General features: G+C 43.9%; 1 protein-coding gene across 6 annotated transcripts in view; it reads left to right on the forward strand.

Moving 5' to 3' along the window:
- The window catches only part of HEMK1 (HemK methyltransferase 1, mitochondrial release factors N(5)-glutamine), a 33,533-nt gene extending 23,221 nt beyond the window's left edge, over positions 1–10,312 (forward strand). For 5 of the 6 annotated variants that reach the window (XM_075096409.1, XM_075096412.1, XM_075096408.1 and 2 more), the window contains 6 exons: positions 1,044–1,108; positions 4,604–4,653; positions 6,068–6,173; positions 7,163–7,258; positions 9,076–9,189; positions 9,538–10,312. In XM_075096409.1, the coding sequence (XP_074952510.1) occupies positions 1,044–1,108; positions 4,604–4,653; positions 6,068–6,173; positions 7,163–7,258; positions 9,076–9,189; positions 9,538–9,574 (468 nt within the window). In that variant the 3' untranslated portion in view covers positions 9,575–10,312. The remainder of the gene's footprint in view (positions 1–1,043; positions 1,109–4,603; positions 4,654–6,067; positions 6,174–7,162; positions 7,259–9,075; positions 9,190–9,537) is intronic. The other variant, XM_075096410.1, reaches the window with a different exon arrangement.
- The last annotated feature ends 13,899 nt before the right edge of the window (positions 10,313–24,211 follow it).

Raw genomic sequence — 24,211 nt, forward strand, 5'->3', positions numbered from 1 at the left:
GCTTTTTTCCTTGCCTGTTAAGTTAAAGAGCTGTGTCAGTTTGTCCCTGTAACTGATAGCAGTCCTTCCCCAGCTGACTAACACAAACTGCTCTGCCCAGAGAAATACAGAGTCTTGACTGATTAGAGTTCATGGTAGCCACACTGACAGCTAAATGGAGTTTATACTGTATGATCTCTGTAGTGTTTGAGGCAGAATTTGGCACTAGGGTACTGAAAAAACAACAGCAAATTTTCACTTATGGATTCAGCTGTGTCCTTCAACTGAAGGGTCAGCATCATGTGTGTGGGTACTAGTCTCAGGCTGTGAAATGAATCCCCCTAGGAATGATGGCTGATCACACCATCATCTCAAAATGCAAAGCAGTTTCTTTGAGTGTGTGTTCTCTATGTAAATACTTACCAACATCTGTGTTTAGAAAACATTAAGCAAAGCAAAAACAAGTTGGGCCTTTGCCTTCAATTTCCTAAGGTGGAATGGAAGGTCAAACAAATCTCTGACTGTGTAGTCCTATCTTTTAATGTTATGCTGGAGGACTCTCAGATACTTGAGAGTCAGTCAAGTACGTGCAGTGAATGTGTGTGGACTGCAATGGAGCAACTAGGCAAAAGGTGTCTGCATAACAGATGGAAAAATATCAGAACCTCTTTCCAAGTGGTTGTGTTAATGCTGGGAGGGATTCTGTCCACATTAGAGTGGAGAAGCCTAGGTCATGAGCTTCCTTTAACCTGTGTCTACCCCAGACCAGCCTGAGTGTTGAGTCTTACATTTCCAGGAACTATAAATGTATGGGGTGATGTGAGTCAGTGTGACTCTATTGTTGTCAGCTGAGTTGGTCTGGTCAGAAGCCGGCCTATTTTGGTAGACTGCTGGCAGTGTTGCAGAGTGCCCTGAGATACATTCTTCATGAACTATTCCTTTTAGGAGCCAAGAGTGAACATTGAATCATCAGTTCTTATCTTGTGTGTCCCTTTTGGCAAAGCATGTCTGCTCAGGAACCTTGATGTTGTAATACTTGTTTGTTGTTGTTTTTTCTGTCCCAGAGCCGGATAATAGCCGTGGATAAAGAGAAGTCTGCTGTGGATCTCACCAGGGAAAATGCACATAGGTACAAGCCCACATATTACCCATTTTTTGTAAATTGTTGTTTGAGAAAGACCAAAAGTCCTCAATATTTGGGCATGTCATTCATGTTTATCACCACAGGAAACCAGGGGATGTTCCCTTGGTTTCCCTAGGTTGAGCTCCTATAGCATGTAAGAATTCAGAAAAAAAAAATGCTTATTTACCAGAGCATTTTTTCTTTGACTTGTGAATGTGCTTTGTAAAGACAGCAGCCTAAATAAAACAGTAGTACTTAAATGCTCTCTGTATTTCAAGGATTTTCAAAGTGTTTCATGGTAACTACTCTTACCTGTTTCTATGAACTTGGGAAACTCAAGGCAGCAGGTATTAAGACTGTGTATGTCACTGAGAAGGTTAAGGACAAGTATAGCCTGAATCTTTCCCTCTGGCTGCCTATATCATTATTGCTGTGCTTGTTTCTGTCATTGCTCCTCTAGATATAAGCCTGTACATTCAAATAGCACCTTTGCTCTGATGTGCTAGTGTGGTATCTCTCAGCATCCTCCTTGCAGATTTGGGTTTGGTGAGAATAGCACTGTTGGGTCCTGTGCTGTTTGCTTGACACCTGTATTGTGGCTGGATGTACAGAGCTGCTGAATCATAGAAAAGTTTGGGTTGGAAGGAACCTTTAAAGGTTATCTAGTCCACCTCCCCTGCAGTGAGTCAAGCATCTTGTGCCTGAAGTCAGAAGAGTTCTTTGTCAGGTTGACCTTGTCCTTCCTAGAGGCACCGCTTCCTCAGCTGGTTCTTAACACAGGTTATTCTGGACTATCACTAACACAGCAAGCACCAGAGCTAGAATCTTGGTATGCTTTTGAGCCCAGGATCCCAGTCTCTGTAGACACTGTAAAAGGTACTGAGCTCTAGTATGTATTCATATCCTCAGAAACCGCTGGGCCCTAGGCATTAATTAAAGCAGTCTCGGAAAGGATTCCTGTTGCTACCTCTTATGGAGTCTAGTACAGCTGTGAGTTTGGTGGGTGCTCATTAACTGACATTTCTGTCCTCAGGGCCCACATACCCTTTTTTCCCTAGCTGCTGCCAGCATCGGGGCTACAGAGACAGGCTACTTCTGTTTCTGGCTGCACTGAGCTGCTCTTCAGTTCTTGCAATCGAGTCCCAGCTCTTATGTGAGTCTGAAATGATATGTAGGAACAAGCCCTGCTCAAACTTGTCACCTCACTATTACTGTTTGCCTCCTAGTCCAGTTATAAGGAGTGGGGAGCAGAGATTTCCTTCTGATGTGTCAGAACTAAGTTCTGTTGCAACTTTTCATAGATATAATTAAAGCAGGCCAGATCTTTGCCTCCTTGGTAGATTATTGCTCTGGCATCTGGAAAAATAGTCTAGTTAATAACATTGCTTGTTGGCTCAAGAGTGGCTGAGGAAGTGTAAATGCAGGGCCAGAGAACCTCATATTTCTCCATGGGTATTTTCATTGTGTCCTTGAGATTTTGTCCATGGTGTGGTGCCCTGTAGCTCTTGGGAGAGAAGCCAGCAGAATAAGATGTGTTACTGCTTGACTGAAGCCAGCTTGGTCTCTGCTTTCTTTTCAGAGCTCCCTTATCACAGCTGTGTTCTCTAGATGCTTAGATGAATCTTGCTCTCACTAAATCAGTCCCAGTGCCAGGTGGCCCACCTGGGCACATTGCAGATGGATGCAGGAATTCCTCCCTTTCTCGATGCCTGTGTATGCTGACAGGGCAGTACCATAGGCCCTCAGCAAAGGCAAGCAGGGCGTGGGTATAATGCCTTTGTCACAGCATGCTCTAGGAACCCTGTTGGGTAGCCCTGAGGTGTTACACTGAAGAGATGGAGTTACACTCTGCCACCGTGGTGGGTCTCCTGTGAAAGGAAAGACCATGCTGGGAAGAGCTGGGCAGTTTTGTTTTCATTAGACATTGACTGCGTTGAGGTCAGGAGTTAGGGGACAGCACAAACTCTGCCACAATGTGCTGTTGTGGTCAGGGAATGGCATCTCCTGTGGAAGGCTTGGACTCTTCCTCCACCTGCAGATCTTGACCAGCCTTGTCTTTCTGACTTTACAAAGTGCTTCCTCTGATGTCGCTCAAATGCCTTCACAAAAGCCAGCGGCAAACCTAGTGAGAAGAGAGGTATTTTGGCAGATGGACCATGTAGCCAAGGAATTAGAGGTTCTGTTCCTTCCTTGCTGTTTCTTTCTCTGTTTTCTGACCTCTTCTGTAGTATCAGGCTGTCACCAAGCACCAAGGCTACTTTCAGACTGGCCCCTCTTTCCTGTCCTAGGAGCATCAAGACAACTTTGCTCAGGATTCCTAAGGTTTAAGGGGATTGCTGTCTCAGTTATTTTCCCCTGGCAGGAAGCATATTCTGTAGCAAGCTGGGAGCAAGGGATGGATCATGCCAGGTTGTGACAGACTGGAGCACTGTGCAGTGGCAATCTGGCAGTCTCTAGGCTGTTCTGCCTTGGATTAATGCAGTGAGTCAGATCAGAATCTTGACCCAAGATTTCTCCCTAAGAAACACCACCGTGTTTTTAGACCTGTTTCTTAAAAACAGCAAGCCAGCAAGCTTACTTGCTCACTTGTCACAGGTAAAGGAGAGGTGTTTGTGTCTTAATGTGCCTTTAGGGGTTCTGCTGGTGTGAGCACCCTGGGGACGACTGGCTGCAGATGAAAGGCAGTGACCATAACATATGCTTCCCAATTAATGTGCACAGAGGTGTCATGGGCAAGAAAGATCATAAGTTAGAAACTTAGCATCTGAGAGATCCTAATGTGTATTTTAAATACATTATACTGTAGCGTCTGTGCATGAGCTGTCCCCAGAGGAGTCCCTTTTCCTAGCTCTGTCTGGCACAGGGGTTCTAGTGCACTGTATGTGCTGGCCCCCCGGTAAGGTGCAGCAATGTCTTGTCACCTTAACATTGGTATGTGAGATGAGATCCAAAGATGCCTAGAAAATATGCTCAGATGCAAGAACACTGTTAAGATCTAGATTATCAAGGATGCTGGAGAAAACATGCTCATATTTACCACATTCTATCTCCACCTACAATAGCAAAGTTTATGTATTTGAAGCAGGTGATTTGGTTTTTTTTGGGGGGGGAGGGTTGGTTGAGTTTTTTTGGGGAGGGGGTGTTTGTTGGGTTTTTTTAGTGGGGTTGTGAGTTTTGGGGTTTTTTTTGTGTTTGTTCCGCTCCCCCCCCCCCCCCCCCCGGAATGCTGAGCTTACCTGGGGGAGGCCTTGGAGATGTAGTTAATGTGCAGCAGGGTGGGGGAATACTGCTGTATGTATGGCAAAAGGTGATTCATATAGGTTTTGGGAGCACAGGAGCCAAAGCCTGGAATCACCATGGGTGCACAGTGAGCTCTTTGCTTTGAATTTTGTTGCACAGGCAAAGAACAGGTCCTGAACTTCCCTTGCAGCTGTTCATGAACCCACACAAACATGCCTCCTAATCTTTCTTCTTCCTGTTCTTGCATTTGGAATTTTACAGGCTGCGACTCCAGGAGAGGATCCACATCCTCCACCATGATGTTTCATACAGTAAGTCTTTTCACTGTTATAAACCCCTTTGTCCTTCTCCCTTTTTACTTTGATGGGGAAGGAAGGTGTGAGAGACAGCCAAGGGACCCCCTTGGAGTACGGCCATCAGGATGGTGTTGAAGTTGATAGGGAAAAAGGTCAATAAGAAGTCAGCCAGTGAAGCTTTTCCCTTCAGGTATTTCCAGGCCAGATCAGCTGAGAGAAGTCCCTAACTACAGCAGAAGGTGAATTGTTCCTGGCTTTAGGTGTCTAAAGGTTTTGTCTGAGCTGGTAATCCAGATGTTCTCTAGTGTTACTGGGAAGAGGCGAATATATACAGAGTGTAATTCATTCCATGCTGACATGGATGCTGTAGATAAAATATATGTGCCTGTTTCTCCGTTCATGTTAGAGGGAGCCCAGGTACTTAGCTTAGATTAAATGCCCTGCCTTATTCACCTGAAATTAGGTGAGATGAACCAGGGAAGAATACCTGTTGTCTTCTCTGGATCTGGCTGAAACCAGTTAAAACTGTCATTTGGTGAGGCTTAACCAGTTAGGTAGATACATGCTCAGCTGTTTCTCAGCCAGGAGCTGTGGAGCCAGGAGCACCAGCACTGTAGGTTCATTAGTGCGCCTTTCTGACACTATTATTTTTGACACTGTACTACCTCTTAGGGGTTTGTCTACACAGGCTTCTATTTGCAAATCTGAGTTTGTTCTGCCCATACTCCAAACAGCAGTTAGCCAGCCAGCTCCAGCCCAAAAGCCATGTAGCTGTGTTGGCATTGCACCTGCATGGGTAAGCCCTGTGCCAAGAGGCTGGCCTGAGGACAGTGCCATGCTCACATGGTTACATGGTGTCTGATTCAGGGCTGGTATGTGTCAGTCCAGACAGCAGTATGACCATAGCAAGCTGAACCTTGTCTGCAGAAGATAGAACCATTAGATGGTTGATACTGCTGAGAGGGCCTGGCTCTTGCTCATTAGAGGTCCTTCAGCAGCTCTGATAAGGGGAAGGATATACATCCTGACAGCTAGTCTAAGCTCCCACTTAGGCCTTTGTGGGATCTCTCAAGTTCTGGTTATTGCCTTAGATCCAGATGGACACAGAGCTCTAGAGCATCAAGGTCCTGTGCTTTGTAACGTGTTCCACTAAGTGGGACTGTTGATATGAAAAAATAATACTTTTCCTGTGCTTAGTGTCACTCTTGCATTCAAGGTGGGAGAGTGAGCAGGCCAGGCTACCATCCTCTTCCCCCCCCCCCCCCCCCCCCCCCCCCCCCCCCCGCAAAAAATAGGGTAAAATTTTGTTAGAGAAAAGCAGGGCCAAACACACATGTTTGTGTCTGGAGAGACAGAAGATTTTGACACTGAGGTTTATAGGGAAGATTGCTATGGTTGAGAGCTGGTTGTGATTCTTTTTCTTTTCTAGGTTCAGCCAAGCAGCTGCTACTCTGGGGCCCCATAGACTTTATAGTCAGTAATCCCCCATATGTCTTCCGTGAAGACATGGCTTCCTTGGACACAGAAGTTGTCCGGTAATAGATAAATGGATTTTTCTTCTCCTGTTCCTTAAAGCAAGGTTTTCTGCCTGCTTCTTTATACTACACACAATACATGCAGGTGTAATATACGTGTACATAGTGTAGGTGTGTTTATATGGTTTAGAATAACACAGTGTTACTTTGATACTGCTTACAGGTCTGAAACAATATTAAAGTATTTTAAATATTTATAAAAATGAAGAAAGCATACATTTTGAAATAAAAGAGTTTCCAATCCAAAACTGTTTCAGAATGTTTTTCCTATTAGATATTTTTTTGTTAATAATTGGTGTGACTCTATGAAAGAAAGTACACGTAATCTGAGCAGTTTTTTGTGATGGAAAAAAAACTTGTGTGGAAATGCTGTGACCCATTCTTATCCCAATACTTGTCTTAAGCAAACAAACCCACACAAACACAAATAAGCTCTTTTGGGATGTGGAACTACTTTGTGTGTGCTGGTTCTTCCTCAGAATTTTGTCATGTATATCAGGACAAAGTCCTCCACCCCCCTCTGTACAAGATGTGCACCAGACCAGATTCTGAAAGCTGAGCTTTCTTACATCATAATTCGCTTTGCTCAGTCAGAAGGCAGTTCAAACTGGTTGTTGGCATGGTTGAAATAAAGCAAATGATCCCTTGCTGTACAACCCACTCTCTCCCAGTCCAGCTAGCACAGAGAGAGGAGATCCATGTTTTGGAACTGTGAGATCCTGGCTGCAGTTGGCATGTAATTTTCAGGAAGAGTTCAAGGGATGTTTTCTGATTGTGCTCAATGTGGAGTTTCTCCGCCTAGTGGTACCTGCCTCCTTAATCTCTGTCTTTTACATAAAAGCTATGAGTGCTGTCTCCTGCTATAGGAGTACTGGAGTTCAGGTGTGCTAGGTGCACTCTTCTCCATGGATTGTGGGGCAATGCATCCTCAAGGGCATGGCTCATGCCATGTGAATTGCTGTTAATGTCTTTTTATTCCCACACTCCAGCTATGAGGACCTTGATGCGCTGGATGGGGGAGATGATGGAATGAGAGTCATCAAAACAATTCTAGCACTGGCTCCTTCTCTTCTGAAGGATTCTGGGTAAGCACTGTTCTCTGAATTTTATGTCTTTTGTCCACTCACTTTTATAACTTCTATTGTCTTTTCATACAGGAAGGTACAGAGGGAAAACAGTTGCAAAAATATCTCTGTCCCCTGCATTCCATCTAATAATAGCAGTTTAAAGTGTGTCATGTGTATAAGCAAAATTAGCTTGAAATTGGTGAATAAAGAGATATGTTCCTTCCTTGACCAGTGGTAGTGTTTCATAGTCATTAGTGAAGTGAAAATCTTCAAAGGTCAAAGCAGCATAAAAAGAACACGAAAGAGAGAGTGAAAAAAAAAAAAGGAAGCTTTCTAAGCAGAATAACTGATTGAAGGAGAAGCAATATAGAGCTATGTGAGAATGAATGTAGATCTCTAGTTCCCTCCCACCCTTTAATTAGGGGAAATTTGTTTATTGTGCCAGGATACAACGCTGGATATCCCAGGAGAAAGAAGATCAGCCGGGTATAGTTTCTTAAATGTTAAATTTCTCCATGGTTAATACTCAAGACTGAGTGTTCCTATTCTCAGTCATGTAGGATCCATTGTGGGATCCATTTTGTACTTAAAGATCAATATGCTGATACCCAAAAGTCTGTTGTGCCAGAGTATTCATGTATCCTGTTAAAAATTCCTTACATTTTACCAGCATAAGAGAGGCATTGAAAATCTGCTGTTTTGAGAAGAGGAACAGGAATATTGAGAGGCATGCTGCTTGCAGAAGAATTAATTTCTCATGCTTTGCTTGACCACAAGAGCAGAAGATGCTCATCAGAACTTCCAAGCAAGAGATTGGTCCTGTGGGGTTGTTTGTTAGGATTTTTTTTTTTCCCTTCCCTTTTTGCTTGGTTTATAAGATGGAGCCCCCATTGAGGAGTGGAAGTTTTTTAAGGTCAGGAATGAAGTCCACACCCAGCTTGTAGTTAGTTTGGTGAAATTATAGGGAGTATCCTGTTTGGGACTTATTAGGAATTCTCAGGAGAGCATATGATAGAGCTTGGCCTCTTGTTCTTTGCCTGTTAAACTTGTATCTTGCTGTGCTCTCTCAGGCAGCATGTAACCTGCTGCATCATTTCCACATGCCTGTAAGCTAGGGTGGTTCTGCCTCCTCATGGGAGTGGAGACTCAGAAATGGCCCAGTGTCATAAAGCCCATCTGCAGCAGAGATGGAAATAGCCCTGTAGTGTCCAGGCCTAGTCCTGGTGCACTAACTGAGGTTGTCTGATTACTTCCCTTATCACTGCTGCACTCTCCTTTGTGCAGTCCTCCGTGTAGGTCTGAATGCTGGTGGTGTTTTCATGACTGACTTATGGAGACATTTACTGTGGGGGAAAAAAGCGTGTACTAACTTGTACTTTCTGACTCTCACTACTGGGACTTATTATCACCCTGCTTGTACAAAGAGAAACTTCATGCTGCCAGTCCAGTGCTCAGTGTTCATGTATTTGCATCGTAAAACTCGATTCTGGCCTTAAATCTTTGGGGGCTTCAGAAAGACAGACCTGGCAGTACCTCTGCATGGCGTTCAAAAGGGATCCTTACATCTCAGTACAAGGGTTTAACTGCTCAAACAGGATTACTATGAGAAATCCCCGAGATCAACACTTTCTTCCCCTGAAAGAGGCAGTTGGGATCTGCATCTTAAATCTTAAAGCTCTGATCTGGTTTAGGATTATTGGATTGCAGTGTGTTTGCTGACCTTCTCATTTCCTGCACTGGTAGGAGACATCCAGAAAGACACCTCAATTTTTATCAGTTTAGCAACCTAAATGTTTGCATCTCCCCACTTTCTACTCCCAAATGTGTCCTTTCAGGAGTGTGTTTCTGGAAGTTGATCCCAGACACCCAAATATGGTGGAAAACTGGCTACAGGCACACCCCAACTTACGACTTGGCATTCATGCCATTCACAAGGACTTCTGTGGCAAGTAAGTCTCTTTTACCTTCAGATTTTTGCTTCAGATATAGGTCTGTGTCCTTTGTAGGTTAGGTTCCTGCACCCTGATGTACTGAAAGAACTTAACCAGCGGAAGTCCACAGCTGAAGCCAATCTTTAACAAAATAGGGCTCTGTTCAAGTATCTCAACCTTCTCAGATCCTGGGGTAGCCTGGAAAGTGTTTGAGTCAGAAATTCTGAGGCAGGTAAGCATTTCTGATGGGGTGACTAGCTCTGGTGAGATTATCGCCATTGGAAAATTGCTGCTTTTATAGGATGGAGGTAGAGTCATGTTCCCCATAGCAAGAGTTAAAGCTCTGATCATTCTTTTTTCCAACAGGGCTAGGTTTCTGCACATCCAAAAACAAAGCAGATGACAACTCTACCAAAAATAACTCTTCTTGCAGTATGCTGGTGAGTCCTGCTGAACAGCTTGTTGAAAACTGCGTGGCAAAAGGAATCTCCACTTTGTTCCCCAGTGCATTGAACACTCTGTGCAGTCACAGTCCCCCTCATTTCCTGACAGACTTCATCCAGTTGCAGAAGTTCAGCAGAGCATGTAGAAGTGTTTTACCTTCCTTGGGGAACTGCACGCAACTCATTAATCACAGGACCCAACATGGAAGAGTTCACAGCTCCAGATATTTCATTAAAAATACAACTTCTTAACATGTCAGATCACCTATTTGACTTCGAAAGAATTTAACGTCTCTTTGGTTTTTTTGGCCTTGAGATAAATTTTATATAAAATGTGACCAGATTGGATGATAGGTCCAAACTCTGGGTTATATTGGCACATGGATATGCTGGTATAATGGGACATGACTAACCTGCATATTTCAAATTCAGTTCTATTCCAGGATCCTGATGCTCTGGAGTAGATCTCTAACAGCAAAGCAGCCTTCATTTCCCAGTCCTGCTGAGTGACATGTGTTTGAGAGAACAGTGCACATGTTACACCATATGAATCTACAGCACCTGTCACTTGGTGGATGCTGGCAGAAACAATGAAAATTTTGTAATATAGTGCTTCAGATCAGTGTCCTTACAAGAATTGCTGTGCAATTACGTTTTCAAACATGCTAACAGACCTGAATAAACATCTGGCATCCACATATTGCTTCTCATAGTAATAGAAGTGCCTAACTTCCCTGTAAGCATTTAACTGCAAGACTTTACAAAGAAGGCCAGAATTGCTACTCCAGTTTTGCAGATGGAGAAGCTGAAAAATCGGGAGGTGGAATGACTTGTATAAAATCTGACAACAGGCTAAGTTTGGAGTAGGACCCAGTCTCTTGACAGCCATGGGAATAGCTGAGGTCTGTTTCTTTGGGAAGGATGACTCAGAGTAGGGTTGCCTGAAGCAAAACTGAGAGAAGTCCCTGAAATGGACAGTCAACATCATGACATTATAAATAGTGGAAGGATTAAATTCAAGCTGCTTCTTGTTGGTGGTGTTGTTTCCAGTGTTGCAAGTTCCCTCCCTGACCATAGCTAGCCAGGGAAGGAAGGAATGAAAGCAAACCGAAGGATCTGGTCTACCAGTCTGAATGGAAGTACTTGCTGGGCCAGTGGAGGTGAGTGCTCAGTAGAGAGTGGGAGTGTCCAGACAGTGACAGGTGCTATCAGACTCTCTGTCCAGGCTGAACTGGGAGTGCACAGCCAGAAACATTAGGTAGGAGTTGTATCAGCAAACTGCATCTGTTTGGAAGGCTGCAGCAGACTCTGAGAACTTTACATGAGCACTAATGCATCTAGTCCCTTTCCCCTGTACCTCTCTCACACTCATGCTACCTGCTCTTTCATTTGCTTTTTAACTCTTGAACTCTGGCCTTGCTTTTCCACAGATACCTGTGTGCTCTCTGATATACGAGTGTTTAGGTCTGCAGTCGGATCCTTCCCCCACTCTCTGGGCTTTTGCCGCTCTGTTCACAGACTGGCCTTTCACCCCACTGTACCACTCAGCCCTGCATTTGTCCTCCCCACCACTCTATGCACCTGGTAGTTTGCCATGTCCCGTGCACTCTTGAAGTTATGAGCCTTCCCTGGACTGCAGTACCTACCCTGGTTAAATACAGTAGAGGAAACTAGTAAAGGAGAGAACTAAAAAAGTTCAGTTAAAGCACACTTGAAACTAGGTTTAGAAATAATGTTCCAGCACAGCTGGTTTCTGGCAGTTTTGCCTGCAAGAGCCATGAGTAGAAATTGTAGTCAAAGGCAGTTTTTTGTTTTGTTTGGGTTTTGTTTTTTTTAAATACTACTTCAGGGTCTTTTTTTAAAGTTCAGTTTGTCAGACTTATTTCTCTAAATTTAAACTTTTAAACAGTCCACAGATTTCATCTGGGTGTTGGCAGCGCTTATGTATGAAACAGCAACACGCACAGCTTACTTCTTCAGGATGCTTTAAAAGCTGGATAGTTTACTGGCTTATGAGAGTGTTCAGTGGCATCATATTGCATTCTGCAAGGCGTAAGCTGATTTCCTGCAGCAGGCTAGAGTTAGATGTCCCTCTGAGAGTGCTGGTGGCTGAGCTGCAGAAAGCAGCACACCTTTTCTCAGAACCGTCAATCAATCACTTGTCAGCTCTGAGTGGGACACTTTCTCTGTGAGACAGACTCTTGGTTTAATCTAGTAGGAAAAGTGTTAAATTCCTATATTTATAGCTAAAGCAATAATTAAAATGCTTGCATTTCTGTGGGTTTGTGCTGCATAGTAGATACATATCACGGAAAACACATGGTGCTACTGACCTTCTCATAAAGACAAAAATGGATAAAAATTGTTCTTCCTCCCAAGAGGCTGCATTTATTTGTCAGACTCACATCTGAGGGTATGTGCTGGTGCCGTACGATGTGTTCTTCAGTGCTTTATGCATACTGGCCCAGACTCATTTTGGTACAGAAGCACTGCAAAGCTTTTTGGAGGTGGTGGTTTTAAGGAAGCACAAGCACTCCTGTCGTCCTTGCTAAAGCACTGGACCGTGTCTGTGTTGTCTTTGTTGCCTGTGAGCCGGAGGCTCAGCTGATGCTGGCAATATACTGTGCACGTGAGCTCTCTGCAGAGGCATAGCTGCTTTCAGAAGCCACAGAAGGCTGATGCTTCAGATGGCATTTTACGTAATCAGTATCTGACATAGATTTAATTTTCTGGGACTTACTGGGTCTTTGGAACTGTATCAAAATGGTGATTTGTTTCCTGAAGTGCTGCTCTCAGAAAGGGGCATTGTTTTCCTCCAGAAATCTGAAGGGGGGGAGGGGGGGGGTGAGTGTGTGCATGTGCAGGTGTACTCATGTCTGTTTTGGAGAGTTATCAGGTGTGAAGTATCTACTAGGATCATACTGGCCTTTCCTGAGAGGAGTTGGTAAAAGCTTGGGTCTTTGGCAGAGCCCTGAAGATGGTGCTGTGGTCTCAGCTTAGCTGTGTCTGTGCAGAGAACTGTCCTGCCACAGGCCTCCTGCTGTGAGGGGAGCACGGCAAGGTACAGTCACCCAGTGAGAGAACTTGGGTCAATAGAGGGCTTCAGTGTAGATGCAGCTGCAAGGTAGGTCTTTAATCTCTATTCTTGTGCCACTAAAACAGAGTTTTGGTGTGGGGCTCATGTGGGGAAGCTGGGAGGGGACCTCGCATCTGTGATACAGGACTGGGGTTGTACCTCATATTGTTAATGGGAGGCCTGAAGCTTGCATTAGTCCATGGTTTTGGACAATCTAGTATGCTGGAGGACAGAGTACCATTCTTGTTCTGGTGTAATTTCAATGTAACTACCCTGAAGTGCAAGTACCACCTCTGTTTTCAGTCTTCCACCTGAGATGTGGGGTGAAAAGGACTTTCTCAGGGACTTTAGAAAGTCTAAGAAATGCGCTTATCATCACAGTGCTCTCAGCTGAACCTGTGTTCTTGTAGGGATGAGACTCCTTTCCAGGCAAGGAACTGACAGACACAGAGTGACTCTACTAGGGTGACACAGGAGATCTCTGGGGACCCATGTGACTGAATGTGTGTGGATTACTGGCCAGCACTCAAGTTAGTTCCTTGATGCAGGGCCATAGATCAAAATTGGTTGGAAGAGAGTTTGACAGTCATCTAGCCTAATTTCCCTGTCCAAGTAAGAATCAACTTGGCTTACATCATTCCTGACAAATGTTTGCCCAAGCTGATCTAAAAAGCCTGCAATGCTGATAAGGACTTTTGCATGGAATCTGTTCTAGCTCTTTGTTGTTCTTCCTGCTAGAAAGTTATCCTTTGCACCTAGTCTTCCTTGCTGCTGTTAAATCTGAGTACTTCTTCTCCTGTCCTGAGGAGGAGATGAGCTGACCATCTCCTAGCAGCTTCCATGTGGTAGTCTGTTCCCATGTTTCCTCACAGTCTTTATTTCTGAGGAAAGAACACCAACATTTTATTGTTTCTGTAGGCCACTTGCACATCCTTCCCTCCCTGCTTGAGAGATGTAAAGGGGGAGCAGGTGTGCTGAAGGGTAGTGTGCTTCAGATGTGTTGCAGGTGATACTTGTGCCTATGGTGATTGGAATAACAGAGCTGCTACAGCTCATCTTATTACAGGGGAGGAGTCATTTCCCAAGCAGAGAAGACCAAGCCAAAACTTTAATTAACATTTTGCTTGTCTGGGCAAGTTTTCAAAAGCTGTATTTAAGTTTTAATAAACTACTATTTCTACTCTAGGTTGCTTCCAGAGGGATGAATATGCAGTGAGAGAAGGCTTCTCTCACAGTCAAGATGATGAGATACAAAGAGAGACTTTCTCCAGTTTTTAGCCTATTTCCTCTTCCATAGATGTTTTGATATGTTTTGAGTTAAATATTGGAAGTTTCAGATGTTCCTCCCTGTGGAGGGTCATGTCATAGTCCTCCTCTGTTTCTCTTGCCTGGCAGCTGCTTGCAAATCTTAGCATGGTCCATCCAATCCCCAGTGAATGCAGGAGGCTATTTACATGCTACCACCCTGCAGTCCTGGGATCGTGGCTGAAGCATGCTCTGCATTCAGCTCGTGCAATTGGGACACGTAGCAGAAGTTACTGTAGCCTCAAGGATGTTCTAAAATGTGCCCTAGTTTCTGAATCAGACCTTGTACCCAGCTTTCTCCTGCCTTGCAGTCACCTCATTGGTGGTTGTGCCAGATGGGCTTACGCTGGCATACCCAGAGGTGAGTCTGTATCTAAACTGTTCCCAAGATTTGCCCTCTGGCCTGTGGTAGTGTTTTGTAAGGGTACGTGCAAGCAGCAGGTCGTGTCTTGTGGGATGCTGACCTGTATGATCTCTCTGGCCCTGGACTCGTTGTTCTCGCCTGTCACTGCCACAGCGGGTCTGGCAGAACAGCCTTTTGAGGGTAGAATAAAAGTACAAGCTGTTTGCTAAATTTCCTGCTCATGTTACTTGAGTTTTTGACCCCCTCTAGAGAGAGTACATAAGGGTTATGTTACCCCCTAGGTAGAAGGAAAGGAGAAGACCAAGAAACATGCTAGTAGTAAGAGATGTGATGATGCTAACCTCTGTGTGCTGTAACTGAATACCATGATGGTTATACTTCTGAGCTGGATCCTGGGACTGGGCCTTTGGGGAGTATGGTGTGTGCAGATGCACTGGAGTTTTTGCAAAATCAGCTGTTTTTACAGGGATATGCTGTCAAGCAAGCTCCTTTAGATTTCTTTCTCTCATGCCTGAGGAAAGAAATCTACATGCCCATGGATTTCACTGTGGGGACTGAATGGGTAGGGATGACAAAGAAGGGGGAACCTGTTTGCAGCAGTTGCTGTCCAGAAGCAAGGCCTGAGTAATTCCAGCTGTGCCCAAAAGCAGGTGTACCTTGCACTCTTCTCCATCTGCTGTTGCTAGGTCAGAGGCAAATAAGCTGTCATTCCACTTTGCTCCCTGTGGGCAGATTAATGCTTCATTTGCTGGAACCTTGCCAGTGGTTCCATCCTATACTGGGATTCACCAAATCTGGATTTAGATCCCTGCTGTGTGACAAACTGCAGGCCTGACCTTGGGCGTATTATTGCTTACTCTGTTCCCTGCTGTTATGGTTGGAATAATATCGCTTTCCTGTCTTTCAGCCCGTTGTAAGAGTACCTTATATAGAGAATGTGGGGCACTCAGTTACTTCAGAAAGAACTGAGTGCCATATGGCGACCTCTTCTTCAATTACATCCAGAAAGAGCAAAGGATGAGCCAACTCTTATGAAATCCATCTCATCTGCTTCTTGGTGACAGGGCACACCACCCTGCTGCAGTGTGATAAATCAGACTTGCTTTGCTAATTTCCAGTGCTGCTAGTGCAAACCAAAGGATGTGGGAGTAAGCTAAAGTACCAGCACTATTTTTTCTGCAGCAAGTGCATTTCTGAGCAGGATGAGAGCATGATGTACAGACAAATCAGCCTGCTGTGGAGTGCTGAGAAAGGGCATCCTGTTCACAAAAGCACCTGGGGCTTTTACAGTGCATGAATATAAATCTGTTGCTATTGCAGACAGGTCGAGAGAAGTGTTGCCACATGTTGTGGTCTCCATGGTTTGTCTCCTTTATGTGGCTGATGTCAGAATTGTAGCTTTGTTTAAGTGGCAGCTTCTAGCTCTAAAGATCTGCTTCATGTTCTCCTTTTACCAGCAAACCTGAATGATCACTGTTCTGTGTCTTGTGTGCTCATCCTAGCATTTTGGGCAGAGTGGACATCAACACGTCATTTCAGTTGCAGTATTATGATGATAATTATGATGATAACCGTGGCTATGTCAGCAAGGTTACCACAGAATAGAAAGCCTTAGAACAATTGCACATGAGCAAACTGCTGCCTGGGGAGGATGCGGCCTTGTCCCCATTAAATACTTGCTCTGGGTTCAGCTTGCTTCAAAGGGCTACATAAGTAGTCTTGTGCTTCATCCTTTCTTTTGTGACAGCTGGGTTGTTCCGAGATCATCCTGTCCATGGCAGAGAGCATCAGGAGACTCTGTGGGGATTCTCAGCTCCCAGGCTGCAATTTGCAGCATTGCAAAGAAGAGTTTGCCATCGAAATATCCATGGCCAAGAGGTGTGGCGAGAAACTGAGGCACGGCAAAGGAGTCACAGGAAGAGCTTGAATGCTCTTAATGGCAGTTCTGGCAACCCAGCTCTAGCTGTACTTGTTTCTCCCTTCACTGGTTCTTTAAATAGTAGTGCCAACCCAGCTGTCACTTGGAAGGATGATAGTGCCTTGAGAGTAGGAAGTAGTTATTCCTTCCTGTTTGCATGAAGGAAGGATGAGAGAGTGTGACTAGAAAAATGTTCAGTTTCAAGAGCCTCAGTCCTGAGATATGACTTGAGGGTAATCTTCACAGTTTGTGTACTGGCACAGCCATTACTAAAAACTGCAGGACCTGGACATACACAAATGACAGATGTGATGGAGGAGGATGGGAATGGTAAAGAAACCATTACATGAAGTTCATCTAGAGAAGACAAGATTCTTGAGAAACAGTGTGTTAAAATGAAGCTGAGGTTTTAGGAGGGATGGCCTGTGCTGCCTCATTCTTGCTTTGCCACTCTGAAATCATAAGTAGAAGTGTGGGGCTGAGTCTTCATAAGGTACAAGTTGTACATAGGAGGCAAACTCTGAGCATCTCTGCTTAACATCTGTACTTCAGAGAACAAATGGAGCCCCTTCTTCAGTGTGGATGGCTTTCTGGTGGACCACAGGCGATGGGCAAGCAACAGCAGGCAGAGTACAGGACTTTGAGAAGCCTTTTTGATCGAGAGCAGAGCACTGCTCAGAGTTTGTCTGAAAGATGCCACTTGCCCAAGTTTCTAGAAACACCAGTTGCACAGTTACGTATCAGTATATGGGAGGCAGAACTCTGCTTCTAGTGGAATTTCTTCAGCAATTCTTATATGGGAGATTTTGATTTCCACTTTATGCTATCTGCTGCCTATAGTGTTAGCTCCCCACCTGCTGCTTCTTCCTTTTTTGATGGTTAGCTTGTCTCCTGTATTTTGTATGCATGCTATAGCATGTGCACAGTGGGGTGTGCCCATCAGCTTGATAGTAGAGTGACTATTGCAGTGGAGTCCTTACCTGGCAGCCTGAGCTGCTGCAAGAGCTGCGGTACCCAGCAATGCTGATAGCAGAGTGGCTTCTGCCATCAAAATCCTCACTGTTTATCTGAAATATTCATTCAAGATTGTTTAGACTGCTTGTGTTGTTGAAAAAGGCTTGAATTATTATAAAATTCCTGACGAGGCACTTGGCTTATGATTAATTACTTAGGTTTGCATGGTGCGTTTGTATTGTCACAGTGCTTAGCTTTTTTTCACAGGTTGCTCCATCTCTCTCTAAGCTTTCAGTAGTCTATTTCCTTGCCAGTGTCTTGTGTAATTCTCCCCCTGCCAATATTATTGGCTTACATGGATAAACTTCTTTGTGCTAGATAACTTGGAGTAAGCTTGTGACAGAAAAATCCTCATTTAAAAGACAGTTTCATCTTGTACTGACCTTCTCACGATTTTGCTGCTGATGGTTTTTGCTGGGGTGGGAGTCATGGTCCTGGCATGTGCTTGAGAAGAGCATATTAAGATCATACTTTGTGCAAACAGGCTTCTTCATTTAATGTGTATGAGCAACAAGTACTCAGGCTGAAAGTAGATTTTTGTACTTCCAGTTCAGTGAGTTTTTGTCTCATTTGTGACAGCAGTCTGTAGCCCTTTGTTCAGCATCACAACTTTTTCCACCTCAGCAATGTGCACGCAAACACACACATGTGGTGCAGATCCTGAACTGTGCAATAAACTCCACAGTAACTTCTATAAGCCCAGCGAATACATAATCTGTTCTGCTTCAGGGCTTGATTGTGTGCCCTATTGGCCAGCAATAAAGCCAAGAGTATGGAGGGAGGTAGTTATTAATTTATTTTGGCTTTTCCATCCATCGTTGCCTATGTAGGAAAGAAAAGCGGCATAAACAGGAGTTAAGGGGCATAAAAGGAGTTAAAATTGTGTCTTTGGAGAGGTGGCCTTTTTAACTTGTGAAAGCTGGATAATTTAATGAAATTAGTCAAGTATTAAATTAAGTATTTAATTTAGTAATTAAGTAACTTTGTTACTAAATAGGGCCAGGATTAAGGGCAGGATGTGAGTCACGGGCACAAAAATTAAAAGATTAATGCATCCAGATGAATGCCTTGTAGCCTGTTGTTGGTATCTTGATCACAAAATAACTGCTTGAAAACCTGTCTCTGCAGCAGTTGATGCTTGCTAGCACCCTACTCTCTCATGCACAGCCTGGAAAAGCAAGAAGGGAGGCACCATCCCAGAGCTGATGGCATGCCTTTTCCTCTAGAAGGTGTGGTCACTTGCCAGTAAAGCCTTGAGCATCCATTTAAGGATAGCGCTGTACACCCCACACAGGAGCATGACGCTGCTTCTTCTCAAGGTCTGACCTGCTGCTTTTCTGCAGACAGTGGGCAGAAGAGTGAAGGCAACCCCCTCTTGACTTGCTCTTCTAATCTGGTAGTGCCTTACTCCTCCACCAAAGCTCTGCTCAGCCCTGGAGTGCTCTCACACCCAGCTGTGCCTGACCTCCCATAACCTCACAGAATTCCCTCCGTCCTGATCCTCTTGGACTTTGCCCCAGCAAAAAGTCTTGCTCAGGCTTCTCAGAATTAATGCGCATTAGCCTAACTCAGAATTGCCTTTTCCTGGGAAGTTCTGACACTATAAAGCTTGTTTGGGTGTTTTTTTTTTCCACCCTCCTTAATCAGACTTAAATAATTTATTTTTAAAATTTCCTGTGAGGACACCATGTCCCAGATTTTGAGCTTTAGAAATGTTTTGCTCTGGGATTTCTGAATTTTTGTTTTGAGTTGTATCCATTTTAAGTTTTTGTACTGTTTATGCTTACTGCTGATTTGCTAAGTAAAGACTAGTAGTAGGTCACAGTATGTATATTATATAAGAAAAAGCAGTAGTTTGTTACCTCTTTTTTTAAGTTGATAAGAACAGTTGCTGCTCAATATGACTGAAACATGTTCTCTAATCCTCTAGAACAACAAGTCCCTTGTTTGTAATCTAATGAAAGTCTGGCACTGCCATTACAACATCCAGGAATGCCTTCGTCTAGAAAAGCAGGTAACATTTCATTCTGTAGTAAGTAGCAATCCGTCTTAATGATCTAAACAGTAATAAAATATTTCACTACTTCAGGCATGTTAGGGCAAGGTAGTAACGATGCATGTGGAATAAAAACTTCTAAGATAAAATATGTAGAATTTGGAAGTTCTGAAATAGAGCTTCTGAACTGCCAGAAACTAAGCTCTTTCAAGTAGCTTTGGCAGGAACTTTTATCAAAATCAATGCTCTTTCAAAAACAAATTTAAAAAAAGATCTGTTCTTAAAAGAAGTTCTTCCCAAGAGGATGTTTTGATGGTGCTTTTCTGCTAGCTGTCTTTCTGTCCCAGCAAAGGCACTCTTTGTTATGCTGCTTAGCGTTGTGGGAAGACTTAGATGTTTCTCACTAGGACTTAAACCCAAGTGTCCGTAGTCAAAGTCCTAAAAATTCCTTCATTGCACAAGCTGCCCTTCTCTGGCTCCCACATGGCTTTTGCACCACTTGTAACACATCACATCGGGTGTGAAATAATTCTCCTTATCCTGAGGCAGGAGCATACTGTTCAAACAGCTACTGTCTTTCCTGCCCTTCGCACAGGGAAAGGACTGTGTGCTCTCACTGTTGGACCTCTTCCATGGAAGCCTCCCTCCACATGGACAAAATGGCAAATGTTGTCATGCCTGTTTCTCTCTTCCAAGGTGCTGCCCAAACAAGCAATGCAAAGGAGTTCCAAAAAAAAACCCAGGATGGCCTGAGCAGGTAAGATAGCATGCATGACTGGGAGGCCGCAGGATTAATGGAGCCAAAGTTTCCTTTCCCATCATGCTTTGCATTGAGGTTTGATGACTAGCATGGGTGGGCCTTTGCTGCTCTTGTGGAGGAAGGTGTTCCTCTGGTTACCTTTCAGCAGTCATCACTGCAGACAGTGGTGGGAAGCCACAGTTTCGGGAACTAGATTCCAGTGTGATTTACAGCAGAGGTGAAGAGTTTATCAGCCTTAAATCCATGCAGCTATTGCACCATATAGTTTTAAGAAAACATGTTCAATTTGGGAATAGCATCCACAGTGGAGAAGCAGATCTGGGCTGTAGCATGGCAAAGGATTCCTAAGTAGGATATTTTCATGGGAGTTGGTACACAAATCCAGGCATCAATAGTTTTAAGATATAAAGTATCCCAGCAGAGAAGCATGAGTCAGCAGTGTGCTGTCAAAACTGGTCTGCCCTTAGCAAGACATAGCTGCCATGTTCACCCCACTCCACTGATTTAAAGACTTTCTTTTTCTTAATAGTATTAGTGAAAGGAGCACTTCCCTAACAGGGAAGACTAACCTCTCCAGAAGTCAGAACTAAAGATGCTGACAGCTTTGTTGCAAATGCAGAGAATATGAGGATAAGTGACAGTTTTCAAGTTAGTGTAAAACAAGCAGATTTCATGAACCGGTTTATGCTGTGCAACCTTAAGGCCGTTATTACTGCAAGGATCTGGGAGCAGTGCATGAGTGAAGACAGGGTATGAGGGCAGTTTCTGGAACCATGCCACTGAAATAACACTGGACAAGTTCCCATGGGTGTGCTTCTCTGAATTTTATTTCCATAAGAAAGCAGATGTCCCCATTTGCCCCAGTTCACAGAATTAGATTGAAGGCTGAAAAACAGAAGAATTCTTTATTCCCTAGTCTAAGATCTGGATTTAGCTATGTCCAAATTGATTCTTTAAGCAAGTATGAAAATGGCTTTGCTTGTTCTTAAATTATGTTTTGTATGTCATTTTTGCCCTGTCTGGCTTTATACTGAAAGTGGATCTTTGAAAGGCTGTAATCTGGGAGACATCATAGCTATGTGTATGACACTAGAAGCTACAGGGAAACCCCAATGTAACGAACTCAGCAGGAATTTTGCCCATGAGCATGGAACTGGTGTTTCATTAGCAGGAAAGCCTGAGCAGAACTGGTCTATGCTAAGAAAAGGTTGTTCCTGTTGCTCATGGCAGCAGGGAAAGTTGAGTGGATGTATCTGGCCATTCTGAAGAGGTTGTCTGGCTGCATTTTGGAGCTTCTAGAGTCTAGGGAAGGGCTGTTTACTTCTGAATAGGATAGAGGTCTTAGATTTGAGGGCCTAAGGGAGGCTGTCATTCTGCCACCACTGACTGAGCCACAGAAGATACAGGATTGAAAGCCAGAGAATCAGTGGTGTTCAGAAGAGTCTTACCAAAAAGGGAAGGAGGGCCAGGGGGCATAGGATCAGGGGAGTCTTCTGTGGGACTTTGATTGTTTGTGTGTGTAAGAGCGCCCTATGGAAGCGCAGAGAGCGCAGGACTGAGTGCTGGCACCAGCTTCAGGCCATGTGCATCCTCAGCCACTGTGGGAATGATGTGCATGACATGCTGGCAGGTGGGAGTAGAGGAAGGAACGAGCTGAGTGCTGAGGCGGCTGCTGGATGCAGGAGAGGAACTTTGATAGTGATAGGAACATATGGTGGAGAAGTGTCAGGGCTGATAAGGTTGTAGGATAGTTTCAAGGGGACAGAACTGCTACAGATAGGGAGGTTTAAAACCAAGATACAAGACTGTGCCAAGAACACTGTGTACGGTTCTGTCAGAAAAATGTACTCACCAAGGAGCAGGTGCAGAACAAGGCTAGGAGGATGAGTAAGGGACAGAAAGCTTAGCAGATGAGAGAAGGCTAAGCGAGATGAGTTTGTTTTGCCTAGCAAAACAAAGACTGAGAGAGGAATGTGATGTCTCTCTGTAAACACTTCCTTGCAAAGTAAATACTAGAGGGGAGGAAAAGGTCTTTGCAATAAAGATCAATGCTGGCACAAGGACAAATTGGTACAAATTCTCTATTAATAAACTTAGCTTGCAAATTAGATTTTCAACCACTAGAGGAGTGAGATTCTGGAGCAGTCTCTCAAAGGGAGAAATGGAAACTGAAGGAGCTTTGTGAAGAAGCCTGAGGAGCCTGCGGTAGCAAAGGTAGAGTAAATTAGACCGAGTAGTCTAGGCAGGAGGGCAAGTTGCAGTAAAAGGTGGAAGCAGCAGTCAGCAGCCATAATTAAGAATTGATAACCAAGTTACAAGTCAGTTGTAGGAGATGGGGTGTTTCACGGTACCTGAGCTGTGCAGATATCCAGCTTTGACTGTACCTAGTGTTTAAGAACAGAGACTTCACCAAAATGACTAAGTTTAGGGCCTTTTCACAGCATATTTTAGAATGAAAAGTTGCACAGTAGGACTTTGCTAAATCTTCCCTCTCCACTTCCCAGCTGCTGCTCCATTCTGGCACAGATCTACATTGTGGCTGTAGTAGGGTAGCTTTGTCTCTGCGCACCTAATTCCTCGTTCATAAAAGATTAGGCTATGTTTTAGGACATATTTTGAGAATGCCCCAAATTTTGCTGTAGACTTCCTAAGAAAGCCTTTTGGCATGACGTTGTAGAAGGAAGTTAGCATAGTTTAGCAGAGCTGCCTTTGTCAGAGGAGGTGGTAGGATACTTTTGCAAACAAGCCCGTTGGTTTGCAACAAGCTTGAAATTGTGTCCGTAAATTTTTGGATTAAGAGAAAATGAAGTAATTTCTTGAAAGTGTTTTGAAAATTGCAGTGTTATCCCAGGTCAGAACTGAGGAGCACTCACATATAGGACAAGCTGAACTTCTTAGGCTAGAAAATGAGATGAAAATGCAAATAGATAAGCAAAAAACCAAACAGCTAAACCAAGAATGGTGGTACACAGAAATGGCAATTCTTTGGAATTGGGATGAAGAATGCAAGAAGCAAGCAATAACTAGAAGATACATCTGGACAGAAACATGAGGAATAAAAAAAGGGACAGAAGGGCAGGCAGAGCAAGTGGTCTTTTTCAGCTCCAAATCAGACATGAGCATTCAGGCTCAGGCTGCAGACCTGGAGAGCATCAGAGATATATAGGAGAAAGTTGGAGGAGCAATATATTGCCCATCTGAAGAAAAAAATCTGCTGCTGCTTTGAATTTTGCCACAATATCCGTGGTGTAGCTCTGCTGAGTTTGGTTTTCTGTGCAGAATTTTTCTCTTACTAACAGACTTTACTTATTTGTCCCCCAGCATGATCCTGACTTGGCAGTAAAACTAAGCAGAGCATTGGAAAGTTGCCATTAATCAATGGAGCCAATGCATTGGAGGGACAAAGTGAACATAAAAATTGCGTTTCCCAGAGGAAGCTTTTACCCGATGATATGAGAAGTCATAGGTCTTTCAGAAATGGCCAGCTTCTCTCGCCTCCAGCTCATTAAAGCATTCTGTCCTTGCATTTTCAAATGATCATGGGACCAGCAGGGAATTTTGGTAGGAAGAAGGGAAATCATGAGGGACTGACACAAGTGATTTAATAGTTGGCAAGGTCAAGCCTATTCCTCCTCTGCAGCCCAGGTTGACTCCTACAGTCCTTATGCAGAGCCTTGAGCTCTTAGCTTACTCCTTTTCCATGTCGTTGGACCATTTGGCCTACTTACAGTGAAGTTAACTGTCCTGTGCACATGCTGATTTGGAACCTTGTTTTTATATTAGTCCTTTGGTGCACAGAAATGGTGTGAGTAAAGCCAGGCCTCAGGAATGCATGACCTGCAGTTGCTATTGACTTTGAGGGATGTTTCTCCCCATTTGACCTGATGGGTCAAGAGAGACAGGATTGAATTCTGGTCTTAGCTACTGTAAATTAAGACAAAAAGTTGCTCAGAACTGTAGTCTAACATGTTCTGTCTGGAAATGAGCGTAGGCTTACCCTAACTCTTCCCAGCAGTGTCTTTCAACGTTACAAAAAAAAAAGTTATGATCAGAAAAAGTTACCAGTCAACTGGCACAATAAGCTAAGAATGTTTCATCAGCTGAAGGTTATCAAATTCAAGTTATCTGAATTTTTTAATGGAATAATTCCTACAACATTACCTC

Source organism: Phalacrocorax aristotelis, chromosome 6 (assembly GCF_949628215.1).
Source record: "Phalacrocorax aristotelis chromosome 6, bGulAri2.1, whole genome shotgun sequence".
Classification (NCBI taxonomy): Eukaryota; Metazoa; Chordata; class Aves; order Suliformes; family Phalacrocoracidae; genus Phalacrocorax; species Phalacrocorax aristotelis.